At 42.7% G+C, this 16,491-nt stretch overlaps 3 protein-coding genes and 1 long non-coding RNA gene across 7 annotated transcripts; 2 read left to right on the forward strand and 2 right to left on the reverse strand.

Moving 5' to 3' along the window:
• Nucleotides 1-102: 102 nt before the first annotated feature.
• rnf14 (ring finger protein 14) lies at nt 103-8,013 on the reverse strand. 2 transcript variants are annotated; one of them, XM_076044135.1, is made up of 9 exons: nt 7,895-8,013; nt 5,178-5,336; nt 4,960-5,090; nt 4,411-4,594; nt 2,986-3,344; nt 2,544-2,772; nt 2,290-2,462; nt 1,079-1,209; nt 103-917 (listed from the first exon to the last, which is right to left on the reverse strand). In XM_076044135.1, exons 2-9 carry the CDS (start codon nt 5,326-5,328, stop codon nt 854-856), a joined length of 1,422 nt encoding a protein of 473 aa, XP_075900250.1. In that variant the 5' UTR covers nt 5,329-5,336; nt 7,895-8,013; the 3' UTR covers nt 103-853. The 2 variants fall into 2 exon arrangements, with proteins under 2 accessions (XP_075900250.1, XP_075900343.1); XM_076044228.1 differs by lacking the exon at nt 7,895-8,013 and adding an exon at nt 5,619-5,643.
• LOC142900690 (uncharacterized) lies at nt 5,796-7,310 on the forward strand. Of its 2 annotated transcripts, none has more exons than XR_012928923.1 (2): nt 5,796-5,915; nt 7,003-7,310. It is a non-coding gene; the product is annotated as an uncharacterized LOC142900690 (long non-coding RNA). The 2 variants fall into 2 exon arrangements; XR_012928925.1 differs by having other exon boundaries at nt 5,814-5,915; nt 6,719-7,310.
• On the reverse strand, nt 7,233-11,109 carry sirt3 (sirtuin 3). 2 transcript variants are annotated; one of them, XM_076044830.1, is made up of 7 exons: nt 10,955-11,109; nt 10,792-10,846; nt 9,654-9,824; nt 9,351-9,583; nt 9,172-9,272; nt 8,871-9,032; nt 7,233-8,149 (listed from the first exon to the last, which is right to left on the reverse strand). In XM_076044830.1, exons 1-7 carry the CDS (start codon nt 11,001-11,003, stop codon nt 7,928-7,930), a joined length of 993 nt encoding a protein of 330 aa, XP_075900945.1. In that variant the 5' UTR covers nt 11,004-11,109; the 3' UTR covers nt 7,233-7,927. The 2 variants fall into 2 exon arrangements, with proteins under 2 accessions (XP_075900945.1, XP_075901031.1); XM_076044916.1 differs by having other exon boundaries at nt 9,654-9,798; nt 10,955-11,027.
• Nucleotides 11,110-11,418: 309 nt separating this feature from the next.
• psmd13 (proteasome 26S subunit, non-ATPase 13) lies at nt 11,419-16,491 on the forward strand. Its single transcript, XM_076044472.1, has 13 exons — nt 11,419-11,616; nt 12,233-12,311; nt 12,561-12,595; nt 12,700-12,755; nt 12,837-12,880; nt 13,057-13,143; nt 13,225-13,396; nt 13,480-13,559; nt 14,223-14,348; nt 14,508-14,570; nt 15,220-15,300; nt 15,432-15,548; nt 16,163-16,491. The coding sequence occupies exons 1-13, from the start codon at nt 11,516-11,518 to the stop codon at nt 16,256-16,258; spliced, it is 1,137 nt and encodes a 378-aa protein (XP_075900587.1). The 5' UTR covers nt 11,419-11,515; the 3' UTR covers nt 16,259-16,491.

Genomic DNA, 16,491 nt, shown 5'->3' on the forward strand with positions numbered 1-16,491 from the left:
CGACACTTCGGCGAAGAGCCAGAGTGAGCATCTTCGTCGACAGGAAGTGGGCATCAGAGAGCTTTTTTTTGGAATGACTCTGAAGAACAAACCTGAGTCAGATCACCAGTGGGAACTGTTTATTTGGGTGTTTTTCTTCCATTCAAGAAGTCACGGAAACTGTCCGGAAAATGAAAATATTCAACAAAACTAAACAAAAATCATTCAAGAATCAAGAATAAAAACTGAAGTCGAACTGAAGTCTGATGTGAAACAACGAAACACTGAATGCAGTCAGACGTGTTTGGAGAGACACAGCAGACTCCAGGTGGCAGCGGAAGGTCGCTGCACTCTTCCTTACAGTTCAACCAAATCCAAAAATCACCACGGAACGGTCCAGAAGAAGAGAAAAGGACCTTCTGAGCAGAGGCGAGACAACACTGAGTGTCCTCACCGATCACAGGAAGCCGGAGCGGAACGAACTGCACCTGGACCTGAACACACTGGGAACTCATCGGTGGCTTCCCTCTTGACCAATCAGACAGCTGGCAAAGAGATTCTGCTCACTTGCTTAGTGTCAAGATATATACCTTTTCTTACTTTCATGAAAACATGTCATACAATTGCAAAGCATCAAAATAAACTCAGCCATTTCTGACTTTTGCTGAGAAACAGCGTCAGCATCACTCTCGTCTTTGCCAATAAGTCCACCTCCTGGCGTGAGGATGAACGATTAACAAAAGAAAAATATAGAAACAAAATATGCAAAAAACTTTTGATGTCATTGTGAAGAAACTGGTGCCGGCGCTGACGCCCGGAGGTGCTCATCGGACATAAAGTGCATTCACAAGGAGCAGAGTTCGCGGCGCGGCCATCAGTCCTCCTCGTCGCTCCAGAAGGCGTCTTCCTCATCGTCCAGGTCGACGCCGTGGAAGAGTCTGAAACAGGCAGAGCGCAGACAGGTGTGAGAGGCGAGAGGCCACAGGTCTGTGTTAGTGTGTGTGTGTGTGTGTGTGTGAGGGAGAGAGAGAGAGAGTGAGAGAGAGGGAGAGAGAGAGAGCAGGAAAAAGAAGAGAAGCCGCACACAAAGGTAACTCACTGGTTAAAACAGGGCGAGTGCGGGTTGTTGAAGTGACTGTATGGGTTGGCTCTGCTGAGGACGCCCAAACACAGCCAGCAGAAGTACTGCTTGCAGGAAGTGCACGTCATCTTGTTGCAGCCGTCCACTTTCTGCGGACCGAAACAGGCAGCGTCAGTGGGGGAGGCGACGCCAGGTTCTGACGTCCTGTCTAAGGGTGCACGATAAATATCGGCCCGATATCAGGAATTATGACGTCACACCGATAAATCCGACGTTAATGAAATTGGCTGATGTAAAAGCTCCGGTCAAGATTGCGTAGATTGCCAGTACGGTGCTGTAGTTGGGTTAGGGTGAGCAAATCAAGCGCTCCCTTTCTCCATTTTCTAAGAAGTTGATATTTCTAATAAGGAAGAGACATTGTTACTTCTTTTATTCAGAGATTTCAAAGTTATTTTGCACCATTATAAGTTGTTGAAGAATTAGTATTTTAGCCACAGCATGTTGTTTCACATGTTGAGTAACTTAACTCCATTTACAGAGGGTATACTTGAAATATATTGAAATTACAAGGCATCTTTGAGTAAACTCAATATCTCATTGAGAGGCCAAGTGTCCTGATTGTCAGTCATCAAAATACAGAGGTGGGAATTAACAAAGTAATAATACTTTGTAGATTTCTCAGGTTTCTGTACTTGGGTGTTTCTTTTTCTGACGACTTTTTACTTTTACTCCCTACATTTGTACACAGATATCTGTACTTTTAACTCTTTACATTGGAAAAAACATGCTCATTACTTTTGTGTTTAAAACAAACAAATTCTGTGGAAAGTAATTCACTAAGTGCCATAGTTCTTGTTGCTTGAAGTGGAGCTATTTGAACTATTCCGTGTCGTTAAATATAAAACTGGACCATATTTTTAGAGGACGTCGGCTTTGGGGTCCCTCTGGTCAGTTCAGTCCATATTTCTGTCACAACCTTTTCATTATTGCAAAATTATAAATCCTTTTCACTTCGTACTTAAGTACATTACACAACCTTGTACTTTCTTATTTTCACTTGTGTAAAGGAGGTGAATCAGTACTTTTACTTCTACCAGAGTATTTTTTTTTACCCAAGTGCCAGAATGGGAATACTTTTACCGCCTGTCAAAATTTCAGCTTCCTTTTCTGCTTTTCAGCGCGCCTCGTTTGAGGTGTGATATATTTGCGACCAGTAGGGTGAGTCCAACCTGTATGTTGGTTCCACAGCGTGGGCAGCTTTTGCAGTTCTCGCTGAGCCAGTCCGTGCTCAAGGACTCGTCCACCGCATTCTGGATCACCTTCTTCCCGAAGCGTTGCTCCATGAACTTTTTCCCCTCAACTGTGGCCGACAGGTACTCGTCTTTGAGGCCACGGAGTTCATCTGGGGCGACAAAAACATGGTTTCAACCACAGTGGCGGGCGAATGGGAGGAACGGAGGGAGAGAAGAAATGCAGACGTTACCTGCGCGTAATTTACACTTGGAGAGGCCGTGGTAGCCCAGTTTGCACAGCGTGCAGAACGCGTATTGACACGCAGAGCAGATGCCCATGGTCCTGTCGGGCTCCACCATCACAGCGGTGCCGCAGGACTTCCGAGGGCAGTAGACCACGTCGGCCATGAGGTCCAAGGTGGTCTGGAGCAGCAGACGGTCGTAGCGGGCAAACAGTTCCTCGTCCACGAGCTGCTTCACCTGGAGGACACAGACGCAGGGACACTCGTCTTTGGAGGGTCCCACGAGCACCAGTTTGAGCAGGATGCTAAAGCAACGGCATCTTCACAGGAGGCGCTAAACAGAGGGCTAAATATGCTGTTTTCTGGACACAGCCAGCAATGCACCACTTGAGTCCAGACTGAAAAAATAAACATGTGAAAACAGGTGTAACCACAAAGAGGAAGTCATCACCTGCAGCGGTGTGGCCACGGAGGAGCACTTGGGCTCAGGGCAATTAAGGCACTGAACGTTTCCGTCCCGGATCTGGATCTGGAAGTATTCAGTCATGCAGGCGTTGCAGTAAACGTGCTGGCACTCCTTGAAGCAGAGGCAGCTGGAGCCCAGCTTCTCCGTGAAGCAGATGCCGCAGCAGAACACCGTGCCGTCGAAAACCTTCTTCCGCTGCGCCTCGTCAAAGTCCAGCAGCTGAGGTAGGAGGTCAGCCCGCGGGTCCATGAGGGAGACGGCCCGCGGATCTGCTTGGCTGGAGGACTGGTCAGGCTTTTCCTGCTCCTCGATGTTGTCAGAATGAGTCTCGCACGGAGACTGAGCTGGGCAAATTCAATAAACATTACAAAAAAAAAGAAAAAGAAAAAGAAAAAGCAGCTTAGGAAAGTTTTTTCATTCCCAATTGATCACTAGTTTAAAACAACAACGTAATTAATTCTCTTGTGAAGTAGGGATGCTGCTACACCACTAGTTTTCCTTTCGATCCGATACCAAGTAACACCAAGGCTAATACCCTGATACCGATATCTGTACTTTTAGATGCGTACCTGTGGTTATGAAAATGATGACTTTTACAATGCACATTTGTGAGATAAAAAAATGTATTTGAGTCGTCTAAGGAAAATAAAAATATTTTTGATGCACAAATGTTTTGTTATGAGAACTACAACTACAACTAGCCATACGTTTACTTTAAATGTGCTTTTTAGGCGATAAGAGTTCAGTCACACAACATCCAATTTTTTATAAAAGTGACCCTGACTTTTACACTGACTTGTGTTAAGATGAATGCTAATTAAATTAATTACTACATATTGTTTATCCAACTAAACCAACTTGTTTAAAAAAATAAAGATTGTTTTAATGCAAAATTTACAAAATACATTATTGTATTATATATAAATGTATCTAATATTCACCATATACATGGACATTGTCTGCTTCCATCATAGAGCTAAAGTTGTAATGTTTGTACACTAAACTGACTTATAAAGAACTGCATTTTTTTTTCATTTTGTTGTGCATGTCACAATGACAATAAAAGTCTAGACTAGCTTATCTTTTATCTTACTTGTGCACATATTTTATTGCTTTTGTGTCTTTTTATTTTGTGCTCTCTTAGGTTGTTCTTAGCTGACCGTTTATTAAGTGACTTCTTTATTGACTTGTTGGATCTGTGTTCTTTTATCTTTGTATGCTGAATGAGTGTGCAACTGCTGCTGTAACATCCTAAATTTCCTGTAAAGGATCAACAAAAGTATCCATCTATCTATTCTATTAGACACACGATGGCACACCAGTGCTGAGAAGGACACCTCAATTCTAGTTTTCCATATGTGGTTACCCAAGCAAGACACCGAGAGACTCGTGAGACGGCGCAGACTGTACCTGTAGAGTCTGTTTCCCTGTGCTCACTGAGCACCTTGCTGCCTCCTCGGACGACCAGCAGAGGAGACTGGATGCCCAGAAAGTCCAAAGCCATCTCTTTGAGGAATTGGATCCACGTGAAGAGAATCTCCACACCTTGGTTCTCCTCCCACAGCTGATCCAGGCGTCTGCACAAGGCGCTCATCTGGAGAGGTAAGTGGAAGAAATGATCCATGATCCCAAATTGGGAAACTAGACTGTTGCAGCAGTCAAAAAACAATACAAAAAGTGAAAATAGAGGAATAAAAATAAACTATACAGTAAACTATACGGCTTTATAAAACCCTGAAAAGGGACTGAAATGTTTGGAGGATTTCTGTAAGGAAGGGATCTTCTGTTCTTTCACAGATCTGCTCACTAAATGTAATCTTCCACCCTTCTTCCACCTCATATCTTTAGATAGTTCCGGTCGTTCCTGGTGTTCTGTCATGAACTGGGTAGTAAGGCAGAATCAAGCCGGGGGTGGGGGAACATTCACAGAATATAGAGGATGCCAGACAGGAGGGTTACCTGGGCAACAGTCATCCACTTGGAGCTCAGGTTGAAGATCGGCGGGGATGTGGAGGGATAGTCAGCAGGAAGCTCAAAGTTGAGCACCAGCGGAGGTAAGAAGGAGACATGGTGATCAGTTTGCTTCCCTCCTGCAACACAAGAGGAATCGATGTGGTGTGTCATGGATTATTTTCTTCTTCTTCCCTCTTTGAACCATGCGGCAGGCCGTCCCACACCTTTGACGACCACTTTAAAGTCTGGGGGGAGCTCCAGGCAGAGCCGGATCTCTCCGCCCGGAGCGGACTCTGCCCGGTGGAACTCCTCCTCATCGTAGATACTTGTCAAAGCAAGCAGCTCATCGTCCTGGGCTTCCCGGTCCACCGACATTTACATTCCTGTGACAGGAGCAACGTAGACGTTGATGAATAAGCATTGAAATTGTGAAAGAAAGAAAGAAAGAAAGAAAGAAAGAAAGAAAGAAAGAGACCGCCGAATGGCTTCAACACACAGCTACGTGAAAGTATGCTAGCAAAATAGCGGACCTGTCTTCATATGAACGCTGTTTTTTGTAACTCGTAACTAGTTTTCTCATACATAGGCCGAATAGACTAAGGGGGCATATAAACAACTCTTAAGCCAGGACACAAAATAGCCGAGTACGGCGACGCCTCACCTACAGAGTGTGCTTTAACGTTAGCTAGCACTGTTAGCGAGCAACAGTATGCCAACAGTATGGCTACGAGTCCTCCGGTGGGGGGGATCCCGACAATAAAGGCAACTTTACGGCAGCTTTACATTAAGCTCTTCGGTTCGCAAACGCGAGAATGGCTGTACACAGTAAACACTGTGGTCATAACGTATGAACAACACGTTACGTACCTCGCTGGAGCCAAGCGCTAGTGACCCTTCAACCCTGTAAGGTTCATGACTGAGGGGAAAGCAGCGTCGTGACGGCAGCCTGACACTGACACTTGGTACGCACTTCGAGACCTGAACTACAATTCCATAGACCCGCTGCTTCGAAGCATGCCTCAGTGCGAAAAGAAAATAATAATAATCGCATGGTATATGCTGTTCGAACTTCGAAGCAGTAACCGCTTGACTTCTCTCAATGAAAATAATCTCTTGCCTGGTTCGCATTAGAGATGGGCGATACTGCATGTGTTGGTATCGATCCGACGCCAAGTAAATAGTAAATACAGTTCATTTTTGCTTCCACTCAATGTGTCGGTATATTTTATGAAGCTGCCATCATGTTACTATAACGGCAATTATATTATGAGTTGGATGTAACGCTGATATAAATGAAATACCTTTCTGGTAAAGTGTGATAATATGATGTACACTTTGCTTAATGTGTCCAGCAGAGGGCAACGTTGTTTACTGTATGCCCAGGAAGTGACGTCACTGATACTAACAGTTGACGCGCGGTCTCAGTTAAAAGCAGAGTGGCAGCATGGCAGGCGGCATCTTTCCCGACTGACATAAATAAATTAATCACCCTACGAAAGGCGAATGAATAGTACGAGAGTTCAGTTGAATCTCCATGACTGATATCATAGTATTGAAACATCTAGAAAGTGAGGAGGTAATTACACAAAAATCTTACTATTGTTATCTACATATACTCCCACTGCTTTTATTGATATTATAAAGATTTATATTAATATTTACTTTATAATAAGGGCTGGTTAATACAACAGATAAAAAAAAAAAAAGTGGATTAACGAAAACCCTGGTAGTGAGATTTGTAAAAAGTGACCCATTTGTCACTCAGGGTACACCGGGTGGCCGGAGCACTCGCTGCCAATGTGATCATCGCAACAAACAGCACTCGCCTGCTTCTGACAGACAGGCGGGGCACATTATTCAAAGCATACAGTGCCCTTCTCGTTACTGTTAATGAAGAATGAGAGCTTATCCAAACAGCTACCCTCGTGCTCAGAGGCTCAATAAAACTGTTCGCTCTGAGGTAAACAAAAACCTAGGATGGACTTATGGTTAACCTCATCTTTTGCAAGCATTGATCGTAGGTTTCACATTGTTATGCTCCTTTTTAAGGTCCAAGATCAAAAGTTTCAAGAAGCAGATGAACAAGTGGCTCTATGAATATTTAGGAAATTAATCATACTCAGAAATGGGAATATTTTCAAGCCAAGTGGATCAGCTCACTCATTAGTTAGCATGTGTACTGACGCATGCATTTGTTTTTTCCAGAGGCAAAAGTGTTCATATTGTGTGCTTAAGTACATATCATTGTGTAAAAAAAAAAAAACACGCTGGTCAAAGTACTGATTCAACTACTTTACTCAAACAAAAGTAAAAAAGCACAACTTCTGAAATGTACTTCAATAAAAAGTGAGAATGTTTTGGGTTTTTTTTACCATTAACAAAACAATATATTGTTGATAATTTTGCAAGAATGAAAATGTTATGACAGAATAACACAGCATAACATGAATGACACGTGGCAGAACATTTTTACAGCTTTGGTACTCTAATGTCATTTCTTTTTCTTTTTCAACTGAAATTCAACCAAACAGTAAGTAAGTAATCAGTAGCCTTATTGGTTGGTGTGTTGACATTTTTAATAACAATAACCAAGTTATTTTCTACATTTATGTTTTCTCTGTACTGCAATCGTACTGAACGGTGACCACAAAGCCAAGGTACTCTAAAATAATCTCCCTCTAAGACATGATCCACTTTTATATTTCAATGCACAACAGCATGGTTCAAATAGCTTCAGTCACTTTGAACAGAATTTGTATCTTTTAAACACAACCGCAACCAGCATGGTTTTCCAATGTAAGGAGTAGAAATTACAGATATTTGTGAACAAATGCAGGGAGTCAAAGTAAAGAGTCGACAGAAAACGATACTCCAGTGAAGCACAGATACAAGAAAAATCTACTTAAGCACAGTAACAAAGTATCGGCACTTCATTACTTACCACCTCTGGTTAAATGTCCAAACCTTCAATGCATCAGCCCCCCTTGGTCTCGGCAGCGGCCGCCATTAGAGAGTGCAGCTCCTGCTTCCAGCCGAGGGCGTCGACCAGTGCCTGCACGCCGCTGACCACGTCACCCAGCTGCACTACGTCCTGAGGCCGCCGGTTCCAGGCGAAGGGTCCCACCAGGTCCCTGTTGATGAGCAGCCGCGGCACAGAGCTGCGCACCGCTCCTGCAAGGCTAGCAAAGGGCTCCACCTGCAGGCCAGAAAGTAAACAAAGGCCACGTTAGGTTTTCTGAGATACACATTTCTCTGAACCACATGTGTCAAACTCTGGCCTGTGGGCCAAATTTGGCCCGTGAGTCAACACAAAATCACTACTTGAGCTGGCCTGCCGGTATTATACAGCACATGCACCGCTAATATGACAAATCCCAGAATGCTCTGCTCAATCCGGACAGGACACTCATTGAAGGATAATATTATTACCTAATTGGTTTATTGTTAATATTTTATTTTTAAATCTATTATTAGCCCATGGAAAAAAGTTGCTGTGGAAATGTTAAACAGTAGGCTGCAAAATAAAAAAAAAGAGGCATAGTATTTTAGTTTTTCAAATTTGAAATTCGACTTTGCATATGTGCAATATTAAGCTATTCATTGCATAGTATAAAGACTTGCTTGTTTCATGTTCAGGTTGAAGCGAAACTTGTTTGGGTCCATAAAAAAGTTTCACTGTTCCATCTGAAGGAAGATTTTTTAAATAAGTATGCATGTTGGCTGACAACTTTGTCCAAGATTTAGTTTTAGTCCCGCTGTGTGTTTGAATTTGACAGTGTTGTGACATTGCAACACTTCACTGACCTTTTGGTCAGTGTACCTTCTTTTGGCTTTGCCCTGCTGTCAGCCGTAATAGAAAACTAACATTGTCTCTTCAGGAGGAAACGTGAGGAGCATAGCCAGCAGGTTGCGCTTACCTCCAGCGAGGTGCCCATGATGATGAGGAGGTCGGCCAGAGGGAAGTCTGTCAGGTACTTGAGGAAATGGCGTGGAAGCTCCTCCCCAAAAAACACTATGTCAGGCTTGACCACGCCCGTACAGGTGGGACACTTTGGAACCTCGCCCTTCATTACGGCTGGCTGGTGGCGCCAAGGAGAAACAGACGAAAGTTACCATTTGCTGACCGCAGTGATAAACAACAATTACTTTTTTTCCTTTTAGCATTTTCCTTGGAACTATCTGACTTTCTCCGAGGACGGCGTTTCAGTCAGAACTCACTCGCAGCTCATCTCCCTCATATTTCCTCCGGCAGACGGTGCAGGTGGCCGTCGCAAACGTCCCATGAGCCTCCACCAGCATCTCAGGAGGAATCCCTGCCACTGAAGGCAGACGGATCAGCTTCATGTGCGCATGATCTTGATTTAGATGTTCTTAAACCTATGAAGAAAAAAGATTACATCTCTCCAGTCCGTCGATGTTCTGCGTGTACATCCTGAGGAGCTGGCCCTTCTTGTGGAGCAGGCTCACAAAGTAATGGCTCAGGTTGGGCTGATAGTTTCCAGGATACAACTCCTTGGCCAGAGCGAAGAAAGGATTTGGGTTGTGGTGGAAGAATTCGATTTCAAATATGGCCTCAGCGTAGGGGAGGTTGTACTGCTGCAGGTTGTCGTAAAGTCCGCTGCCTGGAGATCTGAGGGAGAGAGGACGGGGTGATGGCTCCACCCACCTCCTTTTCCCAATGTTGCCTGGTCTTAATTTACCTGAAATCGGGGATGCCACTGGGCGTGCTGATCCCGGCTCCAGCCATCACCACCACCCTCTTACAGAGGCGCTCTCTGACTTTCTTGGCAATGTCCTCCAGGGTGCGCTGCTCCTCAGCTGCACCTCCACCACTGGAGAAAAGACCTCGAGACCCATGCCAGTTTGTTTGACTGTGAGAAAGTGACAAATGGCCAAATGTAAACTACAATCATTTTTCTTATTTGTCGTATCCATTTATTTCAGTGCCTGGTGACCCTAGTCACATGGCATGAATGTGTAAAACAAAAAACAAACAAAATATATAACTGATGAGACAGTCCACTGAGTAACCCCAGACAAAAAATTTATATATAATGCTAAGGGAAAATAAAGCAAATCACCCCCCAATAATACAGATGTGCACCTTAAGGCCAGTTTATGGGAGACTGAGCCACACGTAACAATAAAATATCTTAGAATAAAGTCACTTTAATGTAGACAAAAGCCTTCCATGATTTTAACGAGGCAATGTTAAAACATGAATTTCCATTTAAAATTCTAGGAACGTAAGGATTTGCCCCCCCTTGGTGGCGCTCCTAGTGGCCAATAGGGTGTGACGGTGTTGATGGGCGGCTTTTCTCCTCACCTCAATAGTCTGTGTGTCCTGCCATGTCCCTAATCTCACAGTTAGTCTATTAAAGAAATTGGTAATAATATCATAATGACTTTATCAAGTAACAATGTTGTTCCTTTCCCAAAATCTTCTAATTATTTCAACAATATGGGCTGTGCAAAAGGCACCAGTGCTGTACATGAGTTTGTTCTGTGAAATGTGCACTTTGTGTTCACAGAGCAAAAAATAAAGTAATAAAGCAAATAAAGCATGATAAAGTTCATTCCAAAGCACTGAGCAAATGTTACTTTATCGTTTTTAACGAAAGTAATTAGTAATTTATTACTAATGACACAAAGTATTTAAATAAGTAATTAGATTACTTTGTTAAGGCGTAATCAGTAGTTGCATTATTTCTATGGAGTAAACCCAACAACACCGGTGTTTAACTGAACGTTATCGTGTCTTGTATGTTTCACCAAGGTCAATGGAATGATTGAAACGCCTCAACTTTCTGCATGACACTTGGCGGTGGACTGAAGTACCTGCACAACGCCGCTGCTCCCCCAGTGACCAGTGGCAACGTCCTTTGACGAAAGACTGTAAAACACACACGAGGCATGTGTTAGATGTGTTAGAGATGACAGATTTTACAAATTCGTTCACTTCTTACACCGCATCATGTCAGCTCGGGGATGTGTCGCTCACCTTTCCAGGTTTGCCAAGACAACCGCAGCCTGACTGGTGACGAAGCCATCGCTGCAAAGCTGTGACTGCCGACTTTTAGACTACTGGCACGACACCGACAAATTTAGTGAGGAAGACGCATCAATACACATTTTTACGACGTAACAATAACCACTGGATTAATGAGAAGCTACCTTGCCGAGGAACGGTCGTCTTGCGGACATGAAGTTTTGTTGACCTGTTTTTTTTTTTTTTTTTTTTTTTTTTTTTACCGTAACGGATGTTGTAGACCAGCAAACGCAGTAGAACTATCTACCACTGTATTTATTTACGTTTATTTGGCTACATTAAGTCCACAATTAAAACATAATCCACGTTATAAGAAAAACAAATCTATGAATGTCTTAAGGCAGGTTTGGGGGAAAGAAGATTGCAGTGCACATTTAGCTACCCATTTTTTCCCCCATGGTGCCTTGCGTTCAGCTGCACGGCAGACGATCCAGAACACGGCAGTCTACTTGCTGCGCTACGTTAGCTCGAGTGTATCACACAGTACTTGTCAGTTGTTTTATTTTCGCCACAATGAAAGATGTTAGCGGCTACCTCAAGCAACAGCAGAGCAACAGCTCCACGCCGGAGATGGCGGCGGAGTGGCACGATTTGGAGGAGTTCCATAACAAAAGGTAAAATAAACAAATTTAGCAGTGCAATTAAAGTAGCTATACCTGTGCTGCTAGGCTAGCTCTCGTTAGCTCGCTCATTCATTGGAAACGCCAGCTGAGTCATGCACAGAGCTAGCGTTAGCTTTGAGTTGATGTTAGCCTTTAGCTCCTTGTTATAACTCATGAGTTCTTTTTAAAGTCTCATCTTTTACAGATAGAAAGTATGGAATTAGCAGGGCGTAACTGAAGTTGTTGAAGAAGTGACGTGGTTACATTGAGTTTATGGGGTTGTTGAGGGTTTTCTTAGCGGTTGCTATAACGCCAGCGTGTTTTAAAATGTGTCATTATGTTACTTCTTTGAAGAAACCATTACCATATGATATATTTGTTGTTTTTAAAAACAAAATAATTTTATAGTGTGTGATTGGTCAATACACACTATGGTCAATATGTGACAGTAAATAAGTTTTTTTTTATTTTTAATGTTTGTCAAATGATATAAGCAAAGAGCTTAAGACCCGAATCTTTACATGTGATTAAAACATGAATTTTTTTTAATTAGGTTACTTTTAACAGACAGAATTCACAGAACCTGTTTAGTGAAACAGACTTCTTCTTTTTCTTTTTTTTTTAACAGGTTGTGGCATCAGTTGACTCTGAAGTTGACAGATTTTGTTAAAGATCCTTGTTTCAAAACAGGCGATGGCCTCATACAGGTAACCTCATCTTTGTCATTAATTTGGAGTTTAGTGACTACATACCCTCAGAATTTTACTATACCAACATTAGACCAGTCTGCATGATGACCAGTTTCTGTTTGTTTTTTTACTTTAAATCCCCATTAGCAAAACAAGTATATTAAGGATATATTGTCAATTGTTGGTTGGTTCTCAGTTGTTTATAATTTTAAAGTCAATAAAAAAAAAGTAATTTATTAAAATTATCACCTTTTTTTTCCCTTCAAGCTCTACGACAACTTCATCAGTGACTTTGAACACAGGTGAGAAAAGAATCTGCAATTGATTCCACTGTCAACTGTTTTTTGTTTTTGTGTTTTGTTTCCCCTGTTTTCGCTCTATGTGATATTTATGTCTCCTTTTTCAGAATCAACCCTCTGTCCCTCATGGAAATCATCCTCTACGTTGCCCGTCAGATAAAAGGTATAAAGCGACACCTTGTCTTGCGAATGTGCACACACATTAGCCATGAACCCGTTGATATTGACTTGTTTTGTGCTGCAGATCCGAAAGAAGCCATCACTTTCCTGGAGAAGACCAAGGAAAAGGTGAGTCCACAAAACACCACCTCAAAAATTCTTGCAAAGAAATATTGCTTTATGACTGAGGGATTAAGTCGCCTGTTGAATCCAAAAGTAGACCCTTGGATGTTTTGTGTTTGTTTTTAGATAGTGGCTTCAAACAGATGTACCAAGCAAACTGTTTCTGTCCTTGTCTGCTTCAGGTGAAAAGTAGCGACGAAGCCGTCATTCTTTGCAAGACCTCCATCGGCAGCCTTAAATTGGAGATCAACGATCTTCCTCCTACAAAGGTAAATGCTCCAAAACCAACCTCCAAAATCTGACAGCAAAAAAAAATCCATTCACTCATATGATCCTTGTGTTTTGGGCAGAAAATCATCGAAGAGGTTGAAGAAATGTTGAACAATCTTCCTGGGGTGACGTCGGTCCACGGGCGGTTTTACGATCTCTCCAGCAAATACTACCGCATCATCGGGAACCACGCATCCTATTACAAGGACGCACTGCGCTACCTCGGCTGTGTGGACCTCAAGGACCTCCCAGGTGAGGCAGCGTGCCTGATGGAAATGATCTCTGGTTACTGTCAGATGGTGATGGCTCAGAGTGACGAGCTGTTGTCTCCACAGAGACAGAGAAGCAGGAGAGGGCCTTCACGCTGGGGCTCGCCGGTCTCCTCGGAGAAGGAGTCTACAACTTTGGAGAGCTGGTGAGATTCCCGCTGCTCCTTTTGTCCTGTGTATTAATATTTCTTAGCCTGACGCACCAGAATGTTTTCTAAATTCACTGTATTTATTGAACCTCTCTGTGGTCCGGAGCACGGAATGGTACCGTAAATCCAACTGAAAAAGCATTAGTGTGGAGTTTGTGATAGGGATACAAATTGTGCATTCATTCATTAATCGTTAGTTGATTGACCTCATCGATCGATTAACGATTAATTGATAAGCTGTGATTTATTGTTTTTCCTGACAACTTAAATTTCACAATGAAAAATATGTAAGGAACACTTTATTCCAAACATTGACCCTTGAATAATGTTGAGGGTCCAATGTGACCTATTTTTACATTAGAGAGCAGTAAAAACACGATAAAACATTTATCCTCTGACTTGAAGTTGACTTTTAATGGGTCACATTTCAACTGTTTTTTAAAAGTAACTTGTTCTAGGTTTACAGGTATACACCACACACACAAAAAAGCAGTGTAAAAAAATTCAAATAGTTGTGACCAATTAAATTGAATCAATTAAATTCTTAATTGACAGTTAATCGATAATCGATTAATTGTTAACATCCCTAGTTTGTAGATGTGAATCGTCTGCTGCCACTGAGCTGCAGCCTGACTGCTGCCTGCTAATGTGTGTTTGCAGCTAATGCATCCTGTGCTGGAGTCCCTGAGGAACACAGACAAGCAGTGGCTCATCGACACACTCTACGCCTTCAATGGAGGCAACGTGGAGAAGTTCCAGGGCTTCAAGTCTGCATGGGGCCAACAGGTGATGAACCAACACAAGCTCAATAGTCTGATTTAGACCTTTCCCACTATGGCAGCATGGTCATTCATTTGTTGTTGCGCTCTGATTTATTTATTATTATTATATTATTATATTTATTCTGATTTATTCATTTGTTTATTTTGTCCTTTTGTTCTGCAGCCTGATCTTGCAACACATGAAGCCAAACTCATGCAGAAGATCCAGTTGCTGTGTGTCATGGAGGTGAGCTAAAGCTGAGGGAACACATTAGCTTTGGAAATAATCAGTCATCTAGTAGATGTTCATGAGTATGAAAGTTAAATGTTGCTCTGTGCCCTCTGCACTGAACTGGCTATCCACCGACCAGCAAACTTCAAACTTCAACAACTCTGCACCACAAACAGCTGTTGCTAACACGTGCCACCATTTACAGACAGATGTGTATGAATGCACAATGTGTAGGGGAGATATTGATGATGCCGCCATGAAATTTAAAAGCAGGAAGTACGGGTTGAGGGGAGGGATGTTAACAATTAATCGATTATCGATTAATTGTCGATTAAGAATTTGATCGATTAAATTAATCACAACTAATTGAAAAAAATGTACACTGGGGTTTTTGTTAAATGTCATGGTGTATACCTAGAACAAGATGATATATGTGAGGATAAATGTTTTTTCTGTTGGTCACATTGGACCCTCAACATTATTTAAGGGTTAAATAATGTCTTCCTTCCACATTTTTCATTGTGAAATTTACGTTCTCAAGAAAAATAGCTGCTTATCAATTAATGGTTAATTGATCCATAAGGTCAGTCAACTGACAATTAATGAATGAATTGATCATTTGCATTCCTAGTTGAAGGTTGATTCATGCCTCTTCTCACTGCAGATGACTTTCACCCGTCCTGCTAACCACCGGCAGCTCACCTTCACCGAGATCGCCCAGAGTGCCAAAATCCCCGTCAACGAGGTCAGTCCACCAGTCGCTGGCATCCGCTGTCATCGCCAGCTCATCGCCAGCCCTTCGTTCTGGCCGCCTGCACAGGGCAGAGAGCGCTCGCTTCTTGGACTGAAGTTGCCGCGTGTGTTTGTGTCCTGCAGGTGGAGCTGCTTGTGATGAAGGCTCTGTCTGTGGGCCTGATCAAGGGGAACATCGACGAGGTAGACCAGAAGGTGCAGATGACCTGGGTGCAGCCCAGAGTGCTGGATGTGCAGCAGGTAGGTGGTGTTCTACTAAGAAAAAAAAAGTAAAAAATAATACATAAAATAAGGGGGGGGGGCACTTAATTGAATAGAATAAAAAACTTTATTAATCCCCAAGGGGAAATTCAAATACCAATGCTCTTATATATGATTGAGTTATTTTGAGAGGGGGGTGGGTCTGCGTGTTGCTTTATTTTATATGTCTAACGCATGCATTAACATTTGTACTGACTCAGTCAAATGACGATGAGACACATGGGGGCGGGTCTAGGCTTGTGTGGCTAAATGGTACATGCAGCAGTGCACAGAACTGTATTTTGCATTTTCTGCTGTTGGTTTCTGCTTTAAAAATGAGGAAAAGATCTGAACCCTCTCTTTTAAAAGAAGAGAACAGATACAAAAGTTTCCATAGGTGACATACTGTAGTGTTGTAATTTCAATAAGAATGTGAATCAGAGTACAATTTAGATTCTGTTTCCCTATTTTTTGTTTATTTTAGTTTTGTGTTGTCACTAGGATGACTGGAAATGCCTTCATATCAATTACAGAAGAAATTCCCTAACTGCTGTTGGTTGAACATATGAGAATATTTGTGGCGTGTCAGTTTGGAACGTTGCGTTTGCTTTCAGATCAAAGGGATGAAGGAGCGTCTGGACTTCTGGTGTGGCGACGTGAAGAACATGGCCATGCTGGTGGAGCAGCAGGCCCACGACATCCTCACCTGAAGCCGAGCGCTCGGCTCCACCTCGGCGCCGTCATGCCCCACTCCTTCTTTTCCTCTCGCCCTTTTTTTTTCACTCTCTTTTGATTGTCTTTTGTTCTGTTACCATCTGTGGTCATGACCAACCTGAGGTAGTTTACAAGTAAACACCTGGTTGTGACATCATTATCCTCTGTTTGAGCAGGAAGACATCGACTCAAACGGCAATAAAAATAATAAACCCAGTCGAGCTCTCCA

Source organism: Nelusetta ayraudi, unplaced genomic scaffold (genome assembly GCF_046127955.1).
Source record: "Nelusetta ayraudi isolate G7.1 ecotype Tasmania unplaced genomic scaffold, CSIRO-AGI_Nayr_v1 ptg000002l, whole genome shotgun sequence".
In the NCBI taxonomy this organism is placed as follows: domain Eukaryota; kingdom Metazoa; phylum Chordata; class Actinopteri; order Tetraodontiformes; family Monacanthidae; genus Nelusetta; species Nelusetta ayraudi.